Below are 24,569 nucleotides of genomic sequence, written 5' to 3'. Positions count from 1 at the left end.
GGGATGATATAGCACATATCCAGGGACACCCTAATGAGCCTCCTTAATTCTCATCATTTGGAGATAAGCTGATGACTGTTTTGGTCTGCTGTTGATTGATTGGGGAGATTGTTGTAGGTTCAGAGTCACATCTTTGTGTTAGTCTTATTAACAAATTTCATCATGGATTTTTTCACTTTTTTCTTCTGAATGTAGGTCAGGAAAAAAAAAACACTTTTTAAGTACTAGAGATATGAGCGGACTGACATTGGGGGTGAATCTATGCTTTGAACCTCTTTGAGAAATGGGTCACATCCCTTCCTCTTCTCCCCAAACTCAGAGATGGACTCAAAGAGATAGCAGCAATCAGGGCAGCAACAGAACAGACAGTTCCTAGATTTTGAGTTTGGGGCCTCTAAGTATCTCACATAGTCCTGGAGAAGAAATTGCAGAGGCACAAGCTTTTGACTCTCTAGCTCCAGAAGAAGGAAGCCACATAGCCAAGTAGTAGGAATTATCCAAATCTAGTCATTTAGAGAGGAAAAAGGGAGCTCTGGCATGGTGCAAACCTTAGTGTTGCTAGAAATTCTAATTCAGGAGTTTGAAAGATAAAAGAGGAATTCAGATGACAGCATGGTGGAGAAAGAGGAGAATCTCAGAATCATATTGTCTGATGAGAGAATAGGAAGAACCAGGCTCATCTTGCATGGATTACTCCCACTCTTCACCCTATATAAAGGACCCAAGGATCCATTTATTCATTTCTACAGAGTCCTAAAATAGTCAATGTATAATCCAATAATTCTCAGAGGAAATTCTAAATCAAAGAGATATAATTTGAGGTAAAATTAAACCCAATCCACTTAAACCCAGACCTTGGGGGTTCTAAGCTACAGGTTACATAATATTCATTCTAAAAATACGACCTAAAACTAAATTTTAAATCACAAAATATGATTGCCATTGTGAGATTATATGAGAAGTATTACATGTAGGCAGGCAAAGTACATTTTGCTACATCAATAACCCATTACTATTTCACATGACTATTTACTAGATTTCTCAGGCACTTCTATGGATAAGATTCACTTTAGAGCAATTACACCTATGGTATTCCTGCCTAGAGAATATTTTCAGGTGTCATTGTTGGCACTCAGAGCTATCCACAGGTTTGCTGAAGGCAGGACTAAGGAGCTAGATGAAGCATGGCTATATTGATTCTGGATGAAACTGCCTGAAGTTTGAAAGCATCAGTATATAGACTTTTAATTTGTCCAGGCTCAATGAATTTTGTTGTTTGCCTTTTTTGCCAGCCTTGTATCTTATTTTTATTTTTATTGGATGGTTAGGGAAACTTCTACCTGTTAGCATCAAGATTAGAGAAGCCCTTTGTCATGTTCAGATAAAGAATTAGCTTAAGATTTTCTACCTCATAATTAATGTGTATTTATAATAATTCCCCCTTTAGAACATTATCATTTGAAGATACGAAATGTTCAAATTTAAATGCTTATGTCCATTACAAACTCAAGTCTGAAAGCAGCTAAACTGCCAACCAAAAGGACAAGCTTTTAGAATGACTTGTTATACGCTAACCTTTAAATTCAGCTACTGTAGCATAAACACTTCAAATGGATTTCTACACTAAGCTAAGTGACTTTATGAAGCAGGAACCCAGGAGAATACTTGTAGTTGTTTATCTTTGTTCATATGTTCATGCGAAAATACTTAACTAAACAATGAAATAATCCTAAAATGAGCTGATAAAAGAATAAGACCTTTGGGGCCCGGAATGATTTAAAACATTTTATGCCCAGGACATTGCTAACAGGGCCACTAGATTAAGAAAAAATGAAACAAAAACCACCTAATTTTTTTTCCTGACAGTTAGCCTCAATTGGCAATTGAGGAAGGGTTGGGAAAAAAGGAGAGCTAGAATTATTCTTTTATTCTTGTTCTCTACAATCTAATCGTCCCTTCCTCGGCCCTCAAAATCCCTGTTTTTTTTTTTTTTGGGTTTTAGAAAAGGAAGATAGAAAGAAAAGAAAGAAGACATAGAGGGAGAAGGCAGATGAAACTGAACACATAAGAAGTATTTCAGAATGCTTTTCATTCATCCAGAAATAAAACAAACTGACTGATAGCATAGTATCTGGCTAACCTGAATCCTGCAATCCATTGGTATGGGTCCCTCTCATTACTTGTGGTGATCAATGCCTTGTGCCTGCCAGTGTCTGGGACCTAAGGAGGTGTAAAAGTAGGAGAGAATAGAGGTTTGCTCTCTTCCAGCTCCAGAGGCTATTCAGGGTCATTGGGCTATACAGTCACCAGGGGCTCTGGCTCCAGTTTGGAGAGGAAGATGAATGATGACAATCTCCCATCCAGTTGCTGAGGGAAAAGACTCTAAGGAAGAAGCTGATGTGAGAAGAGCTGACAGATTCCCATTGTATCACATGAAATATGTTGGGCATATTGTCCAATTGTCTGTGTTTACTGCTGTACCTGCGAATTATTGGGTTTAGTCTGCTTGTTTTTATTGTTATTTTATTTAGACTATTGTGCTTTGCTCATTCTATAGCCATCTATTTGTTAATTGTTTTGTGTATATGTTACTGCTTATAGTTATTTCTTTTATATAGAGACCCACCTATAGTGTCATTACATCTATATTGCTTCACTTTATTTTTTATTGGTGTTCAGACATATCTGACTCTTTGTGACCTCCTACAGCCTCATTGGCGAAGTCCTGGCATGTGCCCAGAGCTGGCACTAGGGAGTTGCTCCCCTCCCCCTCTTCCCAGCACCCAAGAACAATTTTGTATGCCCCACCCCTCTGTCCTACCACCCAAAGCAAGCACTTTCTCCTTTAACTCTCTCTGGTAATCCAGGGGCAGCTTGAATTTGCCCTATGGGCACTCAAATTGGGAAAAGGTTTGCCAATCCTGTCCTACAGTCCATGAAGTTTTGTCAAAAATACTGGAAGGTTTGCTATTTCCCTCATTTTACACCTGAGAAATTGAGGCAAACAGGATTAAAGGACTAGCCCAGGGTCAGTCACACAGCTAGGATGTGCCTGCAGGTGAATTTAAAATCAGCTCTTCCTGACTCCAGGTTCTGCAGTGTTCTGTCTACTTAGCCATTACAGCTTCCTCCTTTGTTAGCCATACTTAGTGCCTTTGATTGATTGCTGTGATATGGCTACACATGTATTTTTGAACTATCCATGGGCTATGCCCTCTATATAGTTAGGCATGCTATCATTACAGTCTCCTCTTGGATGATGTTCATTGTAGTCCCTTGTTTACCACATGTACTGTTAATGTGTATTTATTTATTTTAGTTTCATAGTACTGAAGGTGAAGTTTATTTTCGTTTTAATTGCACTGAAGATGAGGAGATGGTAATACAGTGGATAGAGCACTGGATTTGGAATCAAGAAGACTCATTGTCAAGAGTTTAATTCCTTGAACACTAACTAGCTAGCTGTGTGACCCCAGGAAAGACAATTAATCCAGTTTGCCTCAGTTGGACTTTGGACTTGCTGCACATAATTTGAAGTTTGTTTGTTTCATCTCTCCCTCTCTCTCTGTGTCTCTGTCTCTGTCTGTCTGTCTGTATCCCTCTCTCTCTTTCCATTTTTCTTTCTCTCCCTTTCTCTCTCTTTCTCTCTCATTTATTTATCAGTCTACTCATTTATTATCCATTCATTTGCTAACTTATTTATCATCTATTCTTTCTACAACTGGCTAAGGTAGACACCTATTCTTTCCATGATGGATACCATTGGCTAAGAACAAAGATAGTGTGTTTACACATTCATGTATATATACATACAAGCATGCATGTATGCATACATGTATATATGCATGTAGTCAAACTTGGTTTAGGGTCCTCATCAGGCTCAGTAAATTTTGGTCTCATCTCAACTGTAATTATACCATTAGATTAATATCAGCTCAAAATCTTCTCAGTAGGTGCCAGTCATTACAAAGTAATGGACAACTCCTGTGAATCTTGATCCTTGGCTAGAAAAGTGGAATGGCAAGGAATAAGGACAACAGAGGCTCCCAGATGAAACAACACTATTATAACCATTTACTTATGCCTTTGTATCTGGATATATAATTAAGAGTATCTGCATTTTCCAAGGAACCAGTTGCCTACAACCAAAATAAAATGCCCTCAATAGCTTTCTGTAACACCTAAAGTTCAAAGACAATACTGGAAACACATAATTTGATTCAATTGCATGTAAGGGGAAAGGCACGCAATGATGAACCTGGCAACAGACTGTATGTCTATCATGAGAATACCAATCTTATAAGGTTCAATGAGGCTCAACACTAGAAATATGGCTGCTAGATCATAATTTTATCTTGGGTACAACAATTCATAAAGTAAGCTATGTGTGTTTTTTAAAATATGCAGAATTTTGAGCTTTATATTTAGTGGAACCATCCACATGAAATAAAAGTGTATATTGCTTGAAAAAAGGATGATGTAAAAAATTCAATAATGATACATATTTAATATTCTAATTCTGTCCTAGAAAATAAGTAGAGAATACATATTTTTTCTCATTTTTGTTTTGGGAAAGTATAATTATCTTAGGAGGTCCATTTTTTCTGTGAACGCTTCTGGAATCTATGTTCAAATGTGCTGTTTCTAAATACACACATAGGCTTAGTGCCCAAGTTCATTTCTAGTATATTCAAAAGTTTTATTCCACACCATTCAGGTTGTAAGTATTCAGGATGAGGTTGTGGTATTTTGCTTATCACTAGAAAAAGAAGTGATTGCACCTGTTATTCTTTAGCAATATTTGCACATTGACATTCCACCAATCTTAAGCAATATTTTCTATTTTTGGTTTAAAATGTTGATATGGTAAATTATGCTATTTTAAAAAATGTTTTAAGTTATATTTCTGGTTTGGCCTATCACATTGAACACAATACCACCTATAAGATTTTTAAGTGGAAAGTTGCATCAAATTCCCTGAAATAATCAAAGCTGTACAACACCTTAGGATTGTCCTCTCTAACAGCTAGCAGCCCAATATCTTAGTGTATAAGGGGCACGGAACATCAAAGAAAGTCCTACAACTTTTTCTGATATTATGGATACAGCAGTCTTTATGAATATACTTTGAGAAATATCAGTCATTACAAACTATACATAATTGGAATAAAAACAACGCCAACCAGACAGATCTCTAACACAATAAGAAAATAAAAACAGTCTACCTCTCTGTGAGTCTTGCTATTCCAACAGATACTTGTCTAAATCATCTGCATTTTGCATGCAGCCAATACTAAATTGCCACAAACTATTAGATTTATGAGTCTGCATAATATCTATTTCAACTTTAAAGCAAAAATACATTCTTTTTTACATTTTCACCTAGAAAATAAAATTGTTTAAAATGAATACAGTCAACTCCATAGATGTTATATAATTCTTCTATTAAAGAAATGTGTGTCAGCATTTTGGTTATCTAGTTAGTTGGTCATTATGACATTTTCCCTTATTTTGCCTTTTAAATCACTAATGCTGCATTGTGATGACTAACCAAGTCTTTAATAAAACAGTAGGCCAACATTCTTTTACTTGGAGACTCTTCCAGGCTCTTACTATTATTCTCTTTGAACAAAGCCAAATTAGTCTTCTTTGTCACACACAAGCCCCTCTTTCCCCTCTCTTTGTGTTGGTGCTCTGTCTGCCACCATGCCTGGAAATATTCAGCTTTGATTCTCTTAGATTTAATTAATCCTTAATTTCTTTTAAGGCTCAGCTCAGGCATCACCTATTACCTCAAGCTGTTTCATATTCCCTTCAGTTGTTGGTGTCTTCCTTTATCGGCAATGACCTCATATCCACTTTGTAAATGGCTTTATCTATTCATATGTGTAGCTAGGTGGTGCCCTAGAGACCTGAAGTGAGAAAGACTCCTTTATCTGATTTCAAATATGGCCTCAGACTCTAACTAGCTGTATGATGCTAGGTAATTCTGTTTACTTCATTTTCCTCATCTATAAAATGAGCTAGAGACAGAAATAAGAGGCCATTCCAGTATCTTTGCCAAGAAAACCCCAAATGGGGTGCTGAAGAGTCAGAATAGACTGAAAAAACAACTGAACAATAATAGCAACTATTTATACATGGTATTCCATCCAATTAGAATGCAAGCTCCTCAAGGGCAGAGACTTCCATTTTCATCACTGCATACCCAAAACTAAGTACAGGGTAGTTACAGTAATTATCATTCACTAATGGATTAAATCAAAGGTATTCTTCTAGTAAGGGATATGCTGTTTAAATGTTTAACAACCACAACCACTTCTCTACAACAATAACAAAAACAATACAACTAAAAATCAAAGAATGACACACTTTTAAGTTTAATTTTCAGTATTAACAGTTTACTTATTACATTGTTAGGTATAGACAACCTATAAAACTGATTTCTGACTTGTAAATACTCACACTGAAATTTTAACAATAGACTCTCCCAAGACAGTACAAATAGGATCCACCTCTGCTAAAATTTTAAGATCATACAGACACTTTGACATTATTTGTTCAACTAAAGAATGAATCAATAACTTAGTAATAAATAAATATATGCAATTTGATATAGAGCTCATAGTCATCAATGGCCTTTGGCAACACAATGAGAAAATAAATCTTGAGAATCTAGAAAGGTGCCCCTTCCGGGAAATTATAAATCAGTTAACTGCCATAATGAAATATCCATCTTCCATGTTGCAGCTTCTAAAGCAAAGAGGAACCCATGGAATTTTGTGGAGCAGAGAAAATCTCACAATATAACTCTTGCATTCACAAGACTCACCTTAGGCACCCAGTGGCATTACGCAGCACCTGTGAAGAATGGAGCTGTATTTTCCGATCATCCTGGAGTGGTGAATTTTCCCATCCAGAGTGAGGGATGATGACTGCATTGGTCAACACTGCAAGGGCATCCTGGATAATTGGCATTTTAAGTGCATCACATGAAGAAAGATTCCAAAGGACTCCTACAAAGAACAAATTAAAGGGGCATTTTTAGTGACCACTGGCTGCTTGGAAACTGTGTGTTCTCTTAGTGTTTTTAATAAAACTGACAGTGAAAGCAAGATAGTGTATGCAGGTACAAGTTTTTCCTTTAAGACTGTGCCCCTTAACTTTCATTAAAAGATAAAACAGGAATTCAGTTTAGAGCATCCCTGTAGGCCCTCAGAAATAGGGCTGGCAAAATCTGACAAGTGGAATGAGAGTTTGTGATTTAGTTATCTGTGTTTTATATATATATATATATATATATATATATATATATATATATATATATATATATATATATAAAGTAAGCAGAATTGGAAGAACTGATTAGGTAGATGATGTTGAATGGGTTTCTATCTACTGAAAATGCAAGGGAGAGAGTCTTCCAAATTTTAACCAATTCCAAAGATATTTGAGGAAGTAGATTTTTAGAGCTACTCTGTATATAATATACCAAATTCCTATTTTGATAATCTATCAAAATTTGTTCAAATTTGTTATATTTTCTACATTAAATAAAACATGAAAATAAGGACAGCTTATACATAGGGATGCAAAGGAAAGAGGAGAATGTAATAACAAACCAGTAGAACTAAGGTGTTTCGATACCACAGCTGGTTTAATGGGAAAAATGATGAGTTACCTATTCTCTCTGTCTCTGCTTATCTTGGGAAGTGGTGCCTAAGGAAGAATGCTGCCTGTATTGCAGTAGGCAGATGTTGGTGCCTTCTTTGCCTGATGATACAAGGAGTAATAGAAATGGAATTGAAGTGCTCTGATACTTATTAATAGGAGATTCAGAGCTTTATTTCTTAATAACACAATATATATATATGTATATATATATATATATATATATATATATTTGCTTTAGCCAAGCTAAGGGAATGGAATATTTCTTCCATTTCTATGAAGAAATTCTCAACTTTTAGCATTCAATAATATCCCCAATATTTATAGAATCACAAAATTTAGTACTAAAGAGAATTTAAGAGATTGAGTCTAACTTCCTCATTTTACAGTTGAGGAAGACTTGTGATTTTTCTTGAGGCACTATTAATACATATACAAGTAGCATATGTTTCTTTTGACTGTATTGATTTTTGATTTTTTTGTTAAATCCAAGAGAAATATCCCCAAGTAGATTGAATTGTAAGCCCCTGGAGAGCAGGGACTATATCCTATATATCACTATACCATCAATAGCTCCTTGACAGTGCCTTGAACACAGTTAAGTCCTCAATAAATATTTGTTGAATTAATTAAAGAAATGAAGGTGTTCAAATCTGGTCCCAGATACTTCCAGCTATGTGACCCTAGACCAGTCACTTAAGTCCATTTGCCTAAACCTTGCCCTTTTGTCTTAAGAGTTGTCACTAGGGCAGAAAGCAAGGTTTTTAAACACAGGAAAAAATCATCCTAATATCCTTGCTGATTATAATATTCTTCTACTCAAAAATCTTCAGTCACTTCCTAAAGTCTAACAAATAAATTTAAATTCCTTATAATTGTATTCAAAGTACTTTACCTTCCCTGTTGTGCCCTTTCTCCCACACATTGCTATATTCTCTCCAGACTGGACTGTTTTCCCTGTCTTGTTCTTATCTGTCCTTCTATAGACATGACTTTGCTTTCACCAAAACTGACCTTGAATATCCCTACAAAAATGCATTTTCTACCTAGTAAGGAGCCCTCCTTTCTTCCACTGAGGGGTCCCTTTTCCCACAGAGTCTTTCTCAAGTTCTTTGTAATGAACCTCTTCATTCCTAAAATTGCTCAGTGCTTTGCCTGGTATTCCTCAGCTCCAATTATATTTTACCTTTGGCCACATTTTTCTTTCCACTTGTCATTCTCCTATTAGGCAGTTAGCTTTTTGAAGGCAGGGCTGTATTGTTTTTTTTTTTTATCTTATATCTAGTAACTAACAAAGCATTCTCAAAGATTACTTGAATTGATGTTGAATTGAATATCATTCAATAATATTGAGGCAGCTAGGTTGTGCAGTGGATAGAGGAAGAAAAGTATTTTTCTTTGATTTTTTTTATTGGTACAAAGAACTAAAGCTTATTTAAGAAGCAGGAAGAACTGGAGAGGACCCAAGAGACAGCAGGTAATGGGATCAAAGGCAAGATACAAAGGACTGCCTCTGACATTAGAGGGAAGGATCATGTAGTTCATACCCTGCTGGGTCTGGAGTGCAGAAAATCGGAGTTAAAATCCAGCTTCAGGTACTAACTGTGTGACCCTGGGCAAGTCATTTACCTTTGGTTTACCTGTTTCCTCAGCTATAAACTCTCAGGTTTGAGTCAGGGATGACTCTCAGGCTTACTAGAAGGAACAAAAGGGTTATAGTAAAGCAAAATATACCTGACAAATAGTAGGTACTTAATAAATACCTATTTCTTCCCTTTCTTTTCTCCCTCCCTTTTTCTCTTCTTTTTTTCCCTTGGATATTATCTCTGCTTAAATATGCATAATAAAGTACAAGTGTCTTTTAACATTGGTTTGCCATGCATCCCCTTCTAAACCCAACTTCAAAAGTTCTGTATCTTAAGCCAATTGTTTATTGATTTTTCAAAGCTGATTAAAATAAAATGGATTTGTTACTACCAAAATACATTTACTTGAGAAACAGGACTATTAGAACCAGAAAAATAACTTCGATTTTTAGGTGAGATACCTTAAAAAGATCTTAAAATTACCCACAAAACAAAGCAAATTTAATATATATATATATATGAACCATATATAACATATATGTATGTATATATAGCTATAAAATTAGGAATTTGAAATGGAGAATAAGGCAAATGGAAATTGGATGTCAACTCAGAGGAGATAAGAGTGAATGGAATAAATAATGATACAATTCTAGACATTTCTTTACTAGTTGTTTAATCTGATTTCTCTTAAAAAAATTACTTCATCTTAATTGTAAAATCTAATTCAGAAGCCCTGCATGTGTTGAAATTTCTTAGTTCACATTCAATTGACCTTTACAGTCTAGTCGCCTGTGTGACTCACACTTCAATTAAATTATAATTATATTTGACCTATATATCTCTAAGCTTTCTACCTATGTTTCTTTTTTTAAAATTCAATTTTTAACATATTTTATATTCATATCAGTCATTTTCTTTTCCCACCTCTAGACTGACCTCTCCCTTTTGACAAAGAAAAAAAGTCAAATAAAAACATCTGCTCCAGAAACTCTTTGTAACAATATGAAATAATATTGTATCTTAGAAGCCATGAAGGAGAAAATATGTTTCATTTTCCCTTCTACAGGAACTTAACTAGTTTTCTCATTACTCAAAGTTCAACTTTCTTTTAATAATCTTTTCATTTTCATTATTTTTGTCTCCATATCCCTTGTTCTCTTAGTAATGGTATGGTTGGATAATACATTCTTTTGGAGGCATAGTTACAAATTGCTACCCAAGAGGGTAGAAGAAATTCAGAGTCCACCAAAAGGACATTAGTGTACCTGTCCCACCAAAGTCTCTTGAAGAGCTGTCCTCTTCCTTCCTTCTTTCCTTCCTTCCTTCCTTCCTTCCTTCCTTCCTTCCTTCCTTCCTTCCTTCCTTCCTTCCTTCCTTCCTTCCTTCCTTCCTTCCTTCCTTCCTTCCTTCCTTCCTTCCTTCCTTCCTTTCTTTTTTTCCTTTTTTAATGTTCACCTTTGCATCTTATTTATTTACATGGTTTCCAATTTGCATGGAAATGAAAGGAAAGCTCAAAACTCTTTTAACATATATTTGTCTTACTAGTATAAGCAAGTTTTCACATGGTATTTATACTTTGCAAATCTTTTGACAACTATTCATATTCTTTGTTTATTTTTTGGAGATGACTGTCTCTAAAAGATGACTTGTACGTGAGAACTATGGGTAAACCTAGGTTAAAACTACCTTCTCCTCATCTATAGCTAGATGTAGTAAATAGCAAAACATCACTAGATTTTATAGATAATTTGAACGATTCTTAAATCTCAATTCTCTGATAGATATCCCTCTTTTTTGCATACCCAGCAGCTCTAGTAAATCAGTACGTGATCAGAGATGGTGAAGGAAGAAAGCAATAACTTTTAGGCTCAACCAAAGACAAAAATGAAATATTGTTCAAAGGAGTTGTAAGTGGTGAAATGACAAGATTTGCCATATCTTAACATAAGGAGATGAGAAATTGCAGACTATAGAGAGGATTAAGAACATTGTAGGGCCATGTTGGTGAAGGCATGGCACAGATTCTGGGGCAGCATGGGGGTGCTGCTCCATTTGGCCTCTCCACAGCACCTGAGGACAATTTTCACATGCCCAGCCCCTCTGCCCATCAGATGAATGTGAGCATTTCCTCCCTTTGATCGCTGAGATAATGAGGTGGGGCTCATAGGTGGTTTGAAGTCGCAGTTTAGACACTCCATCTCAAAAAGTTTTGCCAGTGCTATCTAGGGTATATTTGAAAAGGCTAACTGATTTGATTCTGTCAATATCCTCTTCCTTTTATTTTCTCTTCAAATGGTCAAATATTATCCAATTCACTCTGACAACACTTTTCATTTTTTCTTGCCCTGTCAATATCTGCCTAGTCTATAAATTACATGTTCTCTTGCCTCAAATATTATCATATCAAAACACTAAAAGAACAAAATCAAGAAGCCAACTAAGCTTTTAAGAATATAAAATGGAGGACAGCTAGGTGGTTCAGTGGATTGAGAGCCAGGCCCAGAGATGTGAGGTCCTGGGTTCAAATCTGTCCTCAGATACTTCCTAGCTGTGTGACCCTGGGCAAGTCACTGAACCCTCATTGCCGAACCCTTATCAATCTTCTACCTTGGAACTGATGCACAGTATTGATTCTAAGATGGAAGGTAAGGGTATTTTTAAAAGAGTATAAAATGTTAAATTTTCATGATTTCCTTTTATTAGCCTAACCCCTAGCCTTCTATACCTTAGTTAGCAGATTCCATGAGTTGCTAGAGCTGAGAAATGCATTACCCTGAAGCCAACAAATTAACAGGCCTCTCTAAATTTGGCTAAGCTGTCTATATGATGACATAGTTGAAACCTTTCTAGCTTACTAGGATAGTGATGACACTTTTACTTACTAGGAATGGCTAGAATTTGCCCTTCATTAACAAAGCCCTCAAAAATCAGAGATCCTTCCATTTTCCCATGAAGCAAAGGATAGGCCTTTAGTTCATCAGTTAAATTTTATTTAACCACTGCTGGGTTTATACTGCGAAGAGATAATAAGGAAAAAGACTTGTACAAAAACATTTATAGCTATGCTCTTTGTGGTGGCAAAAAATTGGAAAATGGGAGGCTACACTTCTATTGGGGAATGGCTGAACAAATTGTGGTATCTGTTCGTGATGGAATACTATTGTGCTAAAAGAAATAAAGAAATGGAGCAATTCCATGTGAACTAGAATGACTTCCAGGAATTGATGCAGTGAAAGGAGCAGAACCAGGAGAACATTGTACACAGAGACTGAAACACTGTGGCACAATCAAATGTAATGGACTTCTCTAATAGCAGCAATGCAATGACTCAGGACAATTCTGAGGGACTTATGAGAAAGAACACTATTCACATTCAGAGAAAGAACTATGGGAGTAGAAACACAGAAGAAAAACAACTGCTCAATCACATGGTTTGATGGGGATATGGTTGGGGATATAAACTCTAAATGATCACCCTAATGCAAATATTAATAATATGGAAATAGGTCTTGATCAATGACACATGTAAAACCCAGTGAAATTGAGCTTTGACTACGGGCAGGAAGGGGAGATGAGGAGGAGGAGTAGAAGGAAAGAACATGAATCATGTAAATATGGGAAAATATTCTAAATCAATTAATTAAATAAAATTTTTAAATCTAAAAAATTATTTGATAAAGGACTTTTTTTCTTAGAGGGTTCACATTCTAGTTCTATAAATAAATTTCTATAGGATATGAAATATATGCTAGATTATAAATACTTCTGAGGGAAAGTACTCTGTCATTAAATAAAAACATTTCCTTTTTGTCAAGTGATTCTTTTTTCTTTTTTTTAAACCCTTACCTTCCATCTTGGAGTCAATACTATTGGCTCCAAGGCAGAAGAGTGGTAAGGGCTAGGAAATGGGGGACAAGTGACTTGCCCAGGGTCACACAGCTGAGAAGTATCTGAGGACCTCCCGTCTCTAGGCCTGGCTCTCAATCCACTGAGTTACCCAGCTGCCCCCTGTCAAGTGATTCTTAACACATTATTATATGATTTTTAAAATTCTTACTTTCTATCTTAGAATCTATATTAAGTGTCTGTTCTAAGGCAGAAGAGCAGTAAGGACCAGGCAACTGAGGTGAAATGACTTGTCCATGGTCACAAAGCTTAGAAGATTCTGAGGTCAGATTGGAACCCAGTTTTCCTGATTCCAGGTCTCATTCTCTAATCACTGTGCCACCCAGCTGCCCCTAACAAATAATTTTAGGTGATAATGCAAAAAAAGAAAAATAAAATGATGGAAAGAAGTATGAGATTCAAAATTACAAAAATAGATATTAATTGAATAATTTCTCTATTAAACTGCTTCATTTATGAAACTTTTCATAATTCTTTTCAAAAGTTGTATATAAATAGTTGCTTCTGGCCCCAAACTTTCAGGAAAGCAGAGGACTTTTTTAGGTCATAATTATTTATGGCACAAATTAGACTGAGCAATATGCAGCTTATAACCCCTTTCCCAAATGCCCCATTTGGGTAATAATATTAACTCTATAAAAATTTTAAAGTGACAAGATGCAAAATTTTGTATTAAGAGAAAACTATGAATAATTTGAGTTTGCAGTATAACTTACTATCTTAAAAAGTATATAAAAGGTCACTCTTTTTACTAATGTAATCAAATGAAGATAACATGATTTGTTATTTGTTAGTCATTAATAAGAATGTTTAACAATAAAGATGTTAATATCTTCCAGTAAATTGAAAACTTCTATTAAAATATCCTTGAGAAACTTTGCTTAATTTTATTTTAAATTTGTGTGATTTCACTGTTGTCACTGATTCAGAATGGAACTATGGCTGTCACATGGTCTTAGAGAGCTGCCTGCCCCACTGAGAAGTTAAATAACTTGTCCATGGTTACCATAACAGTAAGGATTAGAACCTGACTGCAAGGTTTGCCCTCTTTCCAGTACATCATGGCATCTCTCTCTAGAATCCATTATCTTTTAATCAGTAGGGAAAAAGTACTGTGGCTCTAAATACAATCCGCATGGAGACTTTAACAAATTAATAATGATAGACTTTAAATATTTTCATTTTATTCGTATAGAATGACTTTCAGATCAATTTATTCATAGTTATGTAGACGTATATATCTCTACACAACACATACATGAACACATGCATACATATTCAATGGAACATTTTTATAGTGGCAAAAAACACAAATACACGATGTGCCCATAATTGGGTGTCAACATGGAAATATAGAAATCACCAGTTTACTTAGTTTAAGGACATAAACCCCAGGTTTTGACCTCATTACAGGAGAGGTTTCCCCCTGAGGGAAGGTCCCTCTTTACCAGACAATGGATTTCCTGGTAGTTTGGGTTGGAGCAGCTAATCCCATCCAATATTAAGTATCCCCTTTGTCCCAATGGTTTCTCCCACCTAGGCTAAGGGCCATTGCCAAGCAGGCCCAGCCCTGGGCTGAGTCTTTCCCTGATGTGTCCATTGTAGGGCATCAGCCCCTCACTGTTATTCCTGTCTGGAACTCCTCATTTTCCTTTCTTACCTTTGTAAAGTCAGTCAACTGTCCCTCTCACTCCAAGCCCCCAGGTCATCTAGACTGGTATATAGGCTCCCCAAATTCCTTTGTTCCTCAGAGTCCATCCTGAGTCGGTGGCATTCCCAGGGGTCAGTGACCAGGACATCCAGACTCTGTGCAGTCTCTGGGAGCAGCTCTGTTGTTGCACTTAGTAGCGCTAACCCCTTTTCCCTTGATTAAAGAGTGATTTTGACTATTTAATAGTTCTGCGTTTTTTCTAGTTGACATGAATGGAAGTCCCACTGAGATCTGAAGTCCCTGCTGCCTGAGCCCTCCTGCTAACGAGGACCCCAAGACTTGAGGTACCTCACACAACCCGTTTGGGGTTGGGTCAGGACTCCGGTTAGCAAGGGCCAGGTAAGCGGCTCTCTCGGAGGTAGGACTCGCATCTCATGTTTGGGAGTGACTCACTCTTTAATCAAGGGATTCTTAGTTGAGCGAATGTGGGGTACACAGCCGCATGGTCCATAGCCACCCGGGCGCTATTGGACATGGGTAACAGCTTGTCTGTTGTCCCAAAATTTGGTGGGGCCGGTCAGCAGCCCAAAGAACCACCTAGAAATATGGCCATAAGTTACATGGTTTCAAAGTATGAACCTGATGCAAGCAAGTAATTGGATAAATGCCAAGCAGTGACAAAGGCCAATCCAAAGGTAAGTTGGCCAAGGTGAGGTTCACTTAATGAGGAAAAGATATTGTTTCTATAGTCTGTTTTAAGCAAAGCAGGTCGAGAGTTTGAAGAAGACGAAAGAGAAATCACCCAAAGGAAAGAGGAATGCACCGGAAGAAAAACCAGGTCAGAGCAGTCCATAGACCAGGAGAAGGGTAAGAACAAGAGAGAGGTGAGGGCAGGAGAGCAGGTCAGAGGCCTGAAAGGTTGGCTGAAAGCTTTGAATGGGAAGCTAAGTTGGAGTGTGAGAGCCTGAGTGTTCAATTGAGAGTCTGGGTAACTGCTTTAAGTTGATTAAAAGAGAGAAAGTTTCTTCATGAATTGAAATGCCATGGCTTAAGGTTTAAATGGTCATAAAGTTTGTGAAAGAGCTTCTCATAGAAGCTTAAAAACTTAAGTTCTGGATTTCTTCTCAAATGTTTCTGTGGGCTTTTGCTTATATTGTATGTCTAATGGATTTATTAGGCGGAGACCGCTAATAATTTCAAGTGCTTGTGATTTAAAGGTTAGCAAATAATGTCTGAAAGTTGTTAACAATTAATTCCTCCCAAAAGCTGAAGAGGTGAGACTGGAGCTGGTGATCTGGATATGGGAATATCCAGAAGGAGGCAAAAGGAGGTCCAGAAATTCTTAACTTTAAGGTCTAATTTTTCTTTCCAAAGTTTTGGTATAGTTAATGTGTGAAATATTGTGTATCAAGTGCAGCTAATATTGGTAATAAGATGCATTTTATTCTAGGTACTAACTTGGTTGTTTGAGTGGTATATTTCACTTTTTTTTCAAGCTGTTAACTGTTTTCAAATAGCAAGGTATGTGTGAGTTCTGGAGTAAAGAAAGTTCAATTTAGGATGGTCAACTGCAGATCTGACTGGTCACTGAATTGTTGTAAATGACAGGAAATATTAGGGAAAAGGCAGTGCTTTAAAGGGTAAGAAAACCCTGAACATTTTAAACTGACCCAACAGATTTCCTCTTTAGGAGCGGCTTTAGCCTTAGGCCAAAGTGGTTTGCGGCAAGGCTAAGAGAAAGGCAAACTTGGAGCCAAAAGTTAATTAGAGCAAAAAAAAAAAGGTAAAAAAGGGAAAGGAATTGTAGAGGTATTCAGAGTAATAAGTAATTTTAAGCTTTTCTTAGTAATCCTAAATTTTGTGTTTTTGATGAAAAACACGATGGGTTTTGGCTTTTTAAAAGTTAAAAAAAAGAGTCATGATTTTGAATTTTTAAGGTAAATTTCCAGAGTGCAACCATTACAATAGATAGGATTTTTGTTTTAAAAGACTAGTGAATACTGATAAATAATTTTATTTTTTAAGTGGAGAGAATTAATGGTTTTGTGAGCATTATTTCTGATCTTTGGCATATGACCGCTAATAAAGGAATCTCTCACCTGGGAAACTCTTAAAATTTCTAGGAATGTCCTGTATTTTACTACCCCAGTTCTGGAATGTGGGTGAAGTGATTAAAACCTATTAAAGTTTTACCTCAAGACATTTCTTAGGAGCCAAAAGCCTGTACAAGATTTTCCTGCAGCCTAGAATCTGAAGGATTCCTGAAGAAGACAACTACAAGAAATCTGAAGGAGCCCCAAGATATTGGATCCGGATAAGTATTGTTTCTTATCATTTTCATTGACTTAGAAATGTTTCTGTAGCAGACATAAAACTGGCCATTTTATTTCCCCTGAGAATTATATTTACCCTGAGCAAAGTCCCTTTAAGTAGAGAACCTAGAAAGGACAAAGCTATTGCTCAAACTTAGTTGAAGTGGTGTAGTAGTGGTAGTCTCTCGGTGACCAAGAATGACTATTGTCTTTGTGCATTCTCATCTATTGATGTACCCTCATGTGGCTTTGGAGTCCAAAGGCTGAGGCGCAGTGTTTGTGGCACATGGGGCCTGGGACACCAGTTGTTACGGGAGGTGCGGTTGTGGTCTGGTGTCAGCATTCATGCGAAGCAGCAAGACATCAACGTCGCTCCTCTTCAAAGGTGATGGCGGCATGGTTAATGTGGGCTCGCCAGCTGCTTCTGTCAGAGGCAGCGAGGCAAAGTTGCTTTGGGGTAATGCCAGCCCACTTCAAGTTGGACTTTAGCTGGTCCTTGAATCTTTTCTTTGGTCAGCCTTGTTTCCTGAGTCCAGCTGACAGTTCACCATAGAATACCTGTCTTGGTATTCGCTTGGGTCCATGCGGATGACGTGTCCAGACCATCGTAGCTGGGTGTTGAGGACCATGACTTCGATGCTGGTGGGGTTGGCTCTGTTGAGGACTTCCTGGTTGGTGATTTGGTCCTGCCATCGGATCCTCATGATTGACTGGAGGGAGCGTTGGTTGAATTGCTCCAGCTGTTTCATGTCCTTCCGGTACAGTGTCCATGTCTCACAACCATACAGGAGCGAGCTGAGGACCACTGCGTTATACACTTTGAGCTTCGTAGCAGTGCTTACACCTCTGTTTTGGAGGACTTTGGAGCGCAGCCGCCCAAGTGCCTGGCTGGTCTTTTGGATTCTGGCATTGATCTCATGGTCTAGGGACCCGTCGTTGGCGATGGTGCTGCCCAGGTACTTGAAAGTGTTGATGTTAGAAAGCTATGTGCTGTCGATTGTAATGCACGGCTGGTTCGTTGGCCTCCCTGGTGCAGGTTGGAACAGCACCTTTGTTTTGCTGAGGCTGATAGTCAGGCCAAACAGTTTTGTTGCGGTGGAGAACCTGTCCACAATGGTTTGGAGATGATTTTCTTGGTGGGCCATGAGAGCACAGTCATCTGCGAAGAGAGCTTCCAGGATGAGTCTCTCTGTTGTCTTTGTTTTTGCAGTCAGGTGGTGAAGGTCGAATAGTGAGCCATCCAGTCGGTATTTGATATAATCGCCCAGGTCTAGATCCATCACAGCATGTCATAATATTTGGGTGAAAAATAGGTTGAATAGCACCGGAGCGAGGACACAGCCTTGTTTCATGCCATTGGAGATGTTGAAGCGATCGGAAGTCTCTCCACTAGATAGGACTTCCCCTGTCATGTCGATATGAAAGAGCTGGATCAGTTTGATGAATTTTGCTGGGCAACCAAGCTTGCTGAGGATCACCCACAATGCGTCCCTGTTCATTGTGTTGAATGCCTTTGTCAGGTCTATGAAGACACTGTAGAGACTCAGGTTCTGCTCAAGGCATTTTTCCTGCATTTGCCTCACTGTGAAGACCATGTCGATGGTGCTGTGATCTGGCTGGAAGCCACATTGTGATTCAGGCACGTTCTGCTCTGAAACAGATGACAGGAGTCTGTTGAGTATAACACCGGCGAGGATCTTTCCAGCAGTGGAGAGTAGTGAGATGCCTCTGTAGTTGTCACAGGCTGCTTGTGAGCCTTTGTTCTTGTATAGGGCTACGATGGAGGCATCTCTGAGTTCTAGGGGCATGTCTTCCTCTTCCCATATGCTGGTCAACACTATGTGGAATGCCTGGAGCGCCTTTCCATTTAAGGCCTTGTACACTTCGGTTGGTATCCCATCTTTACTGGGTGTCTTGCCTGCACTCATTTGTTTAATGGCTTTTTGGACTTCCTCTATTGAAGGAGGGACATCAAGTTGTTCAATGGTGCGGTTTTGGGGGATCTGGTCAACAGCGCTTTGGTCGACTAAAGAGGGTCGGTTGAGAAGCTGACTGAAGTGTTCTTTCCACCTGTTGCTGATGCCTTGTTTATCTTTTATGAGAGTGTCACCGTCAGAGGATAGCAAGCGAATGGTGGTGGGTTTTAATGGCCCATAGACAGTCTTGAGGGCACTGAAAAATTGTTTGTAGTTTTTTGTATCAGCAAAACTCTGGATTTCTTCTGCCTTTTTTTCCCACCATCGGTCTTGCATCTTCCTGATCTCACACTGCGCCGTGGCTTGGAGAGACTTGAATCTGTCCTTTTTAGGAGCAGAATTTGGGTTATTTTGCCACTCCATAAGGGCTTTGTTCTTTTTGCTCAATAGGTCTTCAATAGCAGTGTTGTTCTCCTTGAACCAGTCCTGGTGGTTGCGTTGTTTGGGGCCTAGGACTGCCTTTGATGTTTCCTTCACTGTGTCTCTGAACTGGTTCCATTTCTCGGTTGAGCTTCTAGTGAGTGGTCCCTTGGCAGAAGTAGGAAAAGTCTAAACAGGAGCATTTTGCCTGGTTAAGAGGTTTGAAACTAACATTTGTTAACTTAAGAATTTGCAGCAAAGATTCCAGAGTGCTAATTTGTCTCAAACTAGTATCAGAAATTTAGAATAAAATGATGGAGCCTAGAAATAATTGTTAGTAACAGAAAATAAATTTATTTTAAATCCGGAGCATGATTATGGTTAAGTAGTTAAAAGGGGAATGAAATCAATTTGAAAATCCCTAGCATCTCAACCTCCCTAAAGGGTATGTGTGTTTGTGTGTGTGTGTGTGTGTGTGTGTTGTGTGTATAAAGTTTTAAAATTAAGGAAAATTAGAAGCATTTTTAATCGTGAGAATTTTTGGAGTTTATTTCAATATTGAAACTTCCCCAATTTTACTTTAAAAATAGTTTTGAAGCTGAAGTTGCCATGCATTTATTCTAATGTGGTTTGGGATTGTTGGGTTATAGAATATCTAGTTAGAATATTACTTGGTGCCAGACAAAATATTTTACCTTTTGGCCACATAAAAGGAGGTAAAATCACTTACAGATTTACAAAGTACTGAGTAACCTGTGATATGGATGTTGTTTCTGCTTTTATACTTCTATAGTTTGTAGTTTTTTTTTATTTAGGTAAAGTAAGGCAATCTTTCTGATTAAGCATGTAAATGACACAATTTTATAATTTGTGTGGAAAAGACATTGTTAGAATATAAAGAGATGGGATTGCAGATTTAAGGTTAGCAGCATGGATAATCTTTGTAGTGAGTGAGTATAGTTTCTCTTGCAGCAGCAATGAAGCTGTCTGATACAAAAGGAGGAATTTGCAGGAGGACAGAAGTCTGCAAGAAAGGAAGCTGAAGGCATCATCAGGACCCACCAGATGTGAAAGACTTAAGACTTTGGGAAATGGGGTAGTGTTTTGATTATTAGATTTTGCCAAAGGCAGACTGCCTGCCTTTCTGGATCAATTGTCAATGCGCCGGTGGCTTTGGGGAATGCCCCCCCAAATGCCAATTCCCCAAACCTGTATCCCTGGGCTTTCCGCCATTAGGGGATGGAGTCCAACCCCATATAGCATTACTCATTTGTCCACATGTTTGGTCAGCGATGCTTGGTCTTGACCAAAAGGGGGTGGTGTCAACATGGAAATATAGAAAGTCCCAGTTTACTTAGTTTAAGAGCATAAACCCCAGGTTTGGACCTTGTCACAGGAGAGGTTTCCCCCTGAAGGAAGGTCTAAGCAAATTGTGGTACATGGCCATAATGGACTATAACTGCATTGTCAGAAGTGATGGCTATGAGGAATTTAGAGAAAGACCTATGAGTTTGATAAGAGTAGAATGAGCATTTTCTGTGGAATCAGAAGTCTTGGGTTCATATCACTCAATGGCTTCTGAAGTCCTTTTCAGCTCTAAGACTATGCCTTGATGCAGAATGAAGTAAAATGGAAAACAAAATGCACAAAGACTACAGTCATGTAAATGGAGTAAAAAACAACATTGTATAGTTGCCAAGAGTCCTTCTGGAAGAAAGAGATTTTTTAAAAATGTACTTCTGTGCTTACATCTATACAGGTGAGCATCTATGGGTATGAAATAGTGAATATACTTGCCAGATAAGAAAGATGTGTTATTTGACTTTTTGATATATATTTTTTTCTTTTTTAAATGTTTGCTATTATGGAATGCTGGCTTGGGGAGAGGGGGAAAAGGTAACAAATTCAATAATGTATGTGGCATCAATATAATCAAATGAAAATAAATAAAAGAACAGAGAAGTAACAGAAAACTTCTGAAATGTAAATAGAATTTAATAAAACAGAATTTGGGCTTAAGAATGGTCTGTCTGTGATTTCATTTCAGATGGTGGAGCTATTGAGGGCTTAACATATCATAACAAGGCAATTTCATCAATAAGGTGGTTATGTGGAGAAAAAGTTACAAGCCATAGCTACATATTTATTAGAATTAGTATATTTAAATGTCTAGTGAAAGCTGGTAGAAAACAATCAATTAATCATATTTCTAATTAATAATAAAAACATAACTTTCAATCTTTTTGCCTTTAATATTGATTTTATTGCTCTTTTGTCATTATGTTACCATCATTTCTTAATATGCCGTCTCCTTTCCCTACTAAGACAACTATCTCTTATAATAAAGTTTGAAAAAGAAAGAAAAAAAGAAGGCTGTTCATGGCAACTAACCAAGAGCTCGGTCCAGTTTACATAGGATTCCACATTCAAGGGCCCTATCTCTGCCAAGAAAGGAATTAGGTGCATCTTTGTATGCCTTCCCTGGGGCTAAGCTTGGTCATTATAATTTTGCTACTGCCATTCTTTCTATTTACATTACTATATCATTGTGTATATTATTTTCCTGGTTTTGCTTGCTTTGCAATAAATCATGCAAGTCTTTCCCAGCCTCATTATAGTCTTATTAATTATTTCTCATGGTGTAATTTTCTATCACATTCACATACTAACATTTGTTCATTTCTCATAAGTGAACGGCTATTTTGTTTCTGTTAAGGTCTTTGATATTCAGAGCTCCTCCTATGGGGGCCTTTCCCTCCATCTAACTGGACAGGATAGCATATGGCCATTGGACAACTACTCCCAGATTCTCTATATTATAAGGACTGGGCCTTGGAAGGCCTTCTTATTATATTCCACATGATTGCAGGTCTTCAAGTCTTCATTCAGCCCACCCCCTCCTTTTTTTAGCTTCCCCAAAAGATTGTGAGTTCCTTGAGATCAAAAACTGTCTTTTCACTTTCTTTGTGGCACAGTGGTCCGGCACATAAAACTTAATAAATGTTTACTGACTAGGACACAAAATGCTGTTATAAATATATTGTTGTTAATTGAATATTTCTTTCTATCTTTTACCTCTTTGGAATAAACTCTATATCTTCATCAAAGACAGTGACATCCTTTAATCATTAAAACAAAACAAAACAAAACAAAAACCTTACTTTCTGTCTTAGTAATAACTTTAAGACAGAAGGGTAAAGGCTGGGCAAATGGGTTAAATGACTTGCCTAGGATTATGCAGATAGGAAGCATCTGAGACTAGATTTGAACCCAGGGATTGCCTTCTCCAGGGTTGGTGTTCTATCCACTGTGTCACTTAGCTGCTCCTCATATATACTCAAGGACTGTAGGATGGCCTAGCAAAAAGGTAAGTGATTCTTAGATATGAAAGAATTAATTCAAATGAAATTATTCAAGCAAAAATCCTCAAATACTTTTGTGTCCTTCAAGTACCCTCAAATGGAGGCTGAATGGTCATATATATGCATTTAAGATATTAAAGACCAGACTGAAGTTATGTTAAGCTATGGATGTTTCCTTGTGTGCACTAGGAATCAATTACTACCTAATGTCAGGATGGTGGTGAAGCCACCAAAAAGAAGTCTTTTTTAGAGACGAATGGCTACTCAGAGGGATCTATTTGTAGTAAAACTGTTTCAAAAAATCTTCCAGCAAGACTGAGAATGATCAATTCACAGATTGTAAAGGAAATGTATAGAAGTGGTTATACTCATTTGTTCCTTGAGAAGGTGTGAAGAAGTCATTACCTTGAACTGATGCAATTATAAGGTGGCTATCTATTCCCTTGTTAAAGAAACCGGAATAATCCTGGTAGCCTTTAAGAAGAAAGCCAGCAGTAGCATTTATTGTCATAGCAAAGAACTGGGAACTGTGGAGATGTCCATTTGGTTGGAGAATGGCTAAACAAATTGTGGTGTATGATTGTGACTGCACCATAAGAAACGATGATCAGATTAATTTTTCTTAAAAACTTGGAAAGACATGAAATCATAAAGAGTGAAATGAGTAAAACCAAGAGAACATTAAATATACCTACAGATTTAATACCTGAAGAATAATTTATGAATGTTCACCTCTAAAGAATGAACTAAAACATGGAAACACAAAGGCAAAATCTAAATAGACAAAGCTTTTTGTTTGCCAGATAATTACTTCTATGGGGTGGGGAGGTGAAAGATGGGCTGATATACTTTGACAAAGAGAGAGACACACACACACACACACAGACAGACAGAGACAGAGAGAGAGAGAGAGAGTCTGTGTATGTGCATCAGTTCTGCGGTTGGTCAAGACAGGAGGAACTCTGTGAATCAGAGAAGATGCTGGTCAAGTCAAATACGAAGGAAAAATCCAGTTCTAGATTGAGAATCACTCTGTTTCTTCCAAAGTATAGATGTGTGTGTGTGTGTGTGTGTGTGTGTGTGTGTGTGTGTGTGTGACTTAGCATATTGGCTGAAATAGAGTAAACATTTAATAAGCTTACTGATTGATTGATCATCATGAGGTAGATGGTCTTTAATGTTTAAATATGCTTAATCACCTTCAGCAACCATAAAACAGACAGGCAAAGACAATATTTAGTTTAAAATAAAACATGCTAAGCTAGAAAACAGGGGTATTTCCTAAGCTTGAGATGGTTAAGCTATCACCTCAAGTATCAATAAACTTATATATTTCATGTTGCAAGGCAACCATGTGGTGAAATGAATAAGAGCACTTGATCTGGAATTAGAAAGACCTGAGTTCAAATTTTGCCCCAGAGCTTGACTTAGCTATATGAGTCTGTACAAGTCACCTAAGAGCTCTTGATCTCAGTTTTCTCATCAGCAAAATGGGTATTAAAATACTAGAACTAGTACCTCACAGGCTTGTTTTAAGGATTAAATAGCATGTATAGCACTCTGCAAAACTGTGAGTGCTATTTAGAAATGGTCTCTATTTTGTAAAGCTTCAAACTACTCTCTTCTCTGGACTGTTATCAGGGTAAGAATTTAGGGGTACCTAGTTTAAAATAACAAAATTCAGAGCATTATCAAGGTGGTTTGGTAGGGACGAGCCTAACTTCTAAAGTGTCAAAAGTAAG

General features: G+C 37.4%; 1 protein-coding gene across 13 annotated transcripts in view; it reads right to left on the bottom strand.

Annotated features, from left to right (window-relative positions):
• Positions 1-24,569, bottom strand: part of CTNND2 (catenin delta 2) — a 1,175,163-nt gene that overhangs the window by 226,373 nt on the left and 924,221 nt on the right. For all 13 annotated transcript variants that reach the window (XM_001364153.4, XM_016431422.2, XM_016431423.2 and 10 more), the window contains one exon: positions 6,833-7,016. In XM_001364153.4, coding sequence (XP_001364190.2) covers positions 6,833-7,016 — 184 coding nt within the window. The remainder of the gene's footprint in view (positions 1-6,832; positions 7,017-24,569) is intronic.

Source organism: Monodelphis domestica, chromosome 3, assembly GCF_027887165.1.
Source record: "Monodelphis domestica isolate mMonDom1 chromosome 3, mMonDom1.pri, whole genome shotgun sequence".
Lineage (NCBI taxonomy): Eukaryota > Metazoa > Chordata > Mammalia > Didelphimorphia > Didelphidae > Monodelphis > Monodelphis domestica.
Note: the sequence above shows the minus strand (reverse complement) of the source record. Positions and strands in the feature narration are given on the sequence as shown.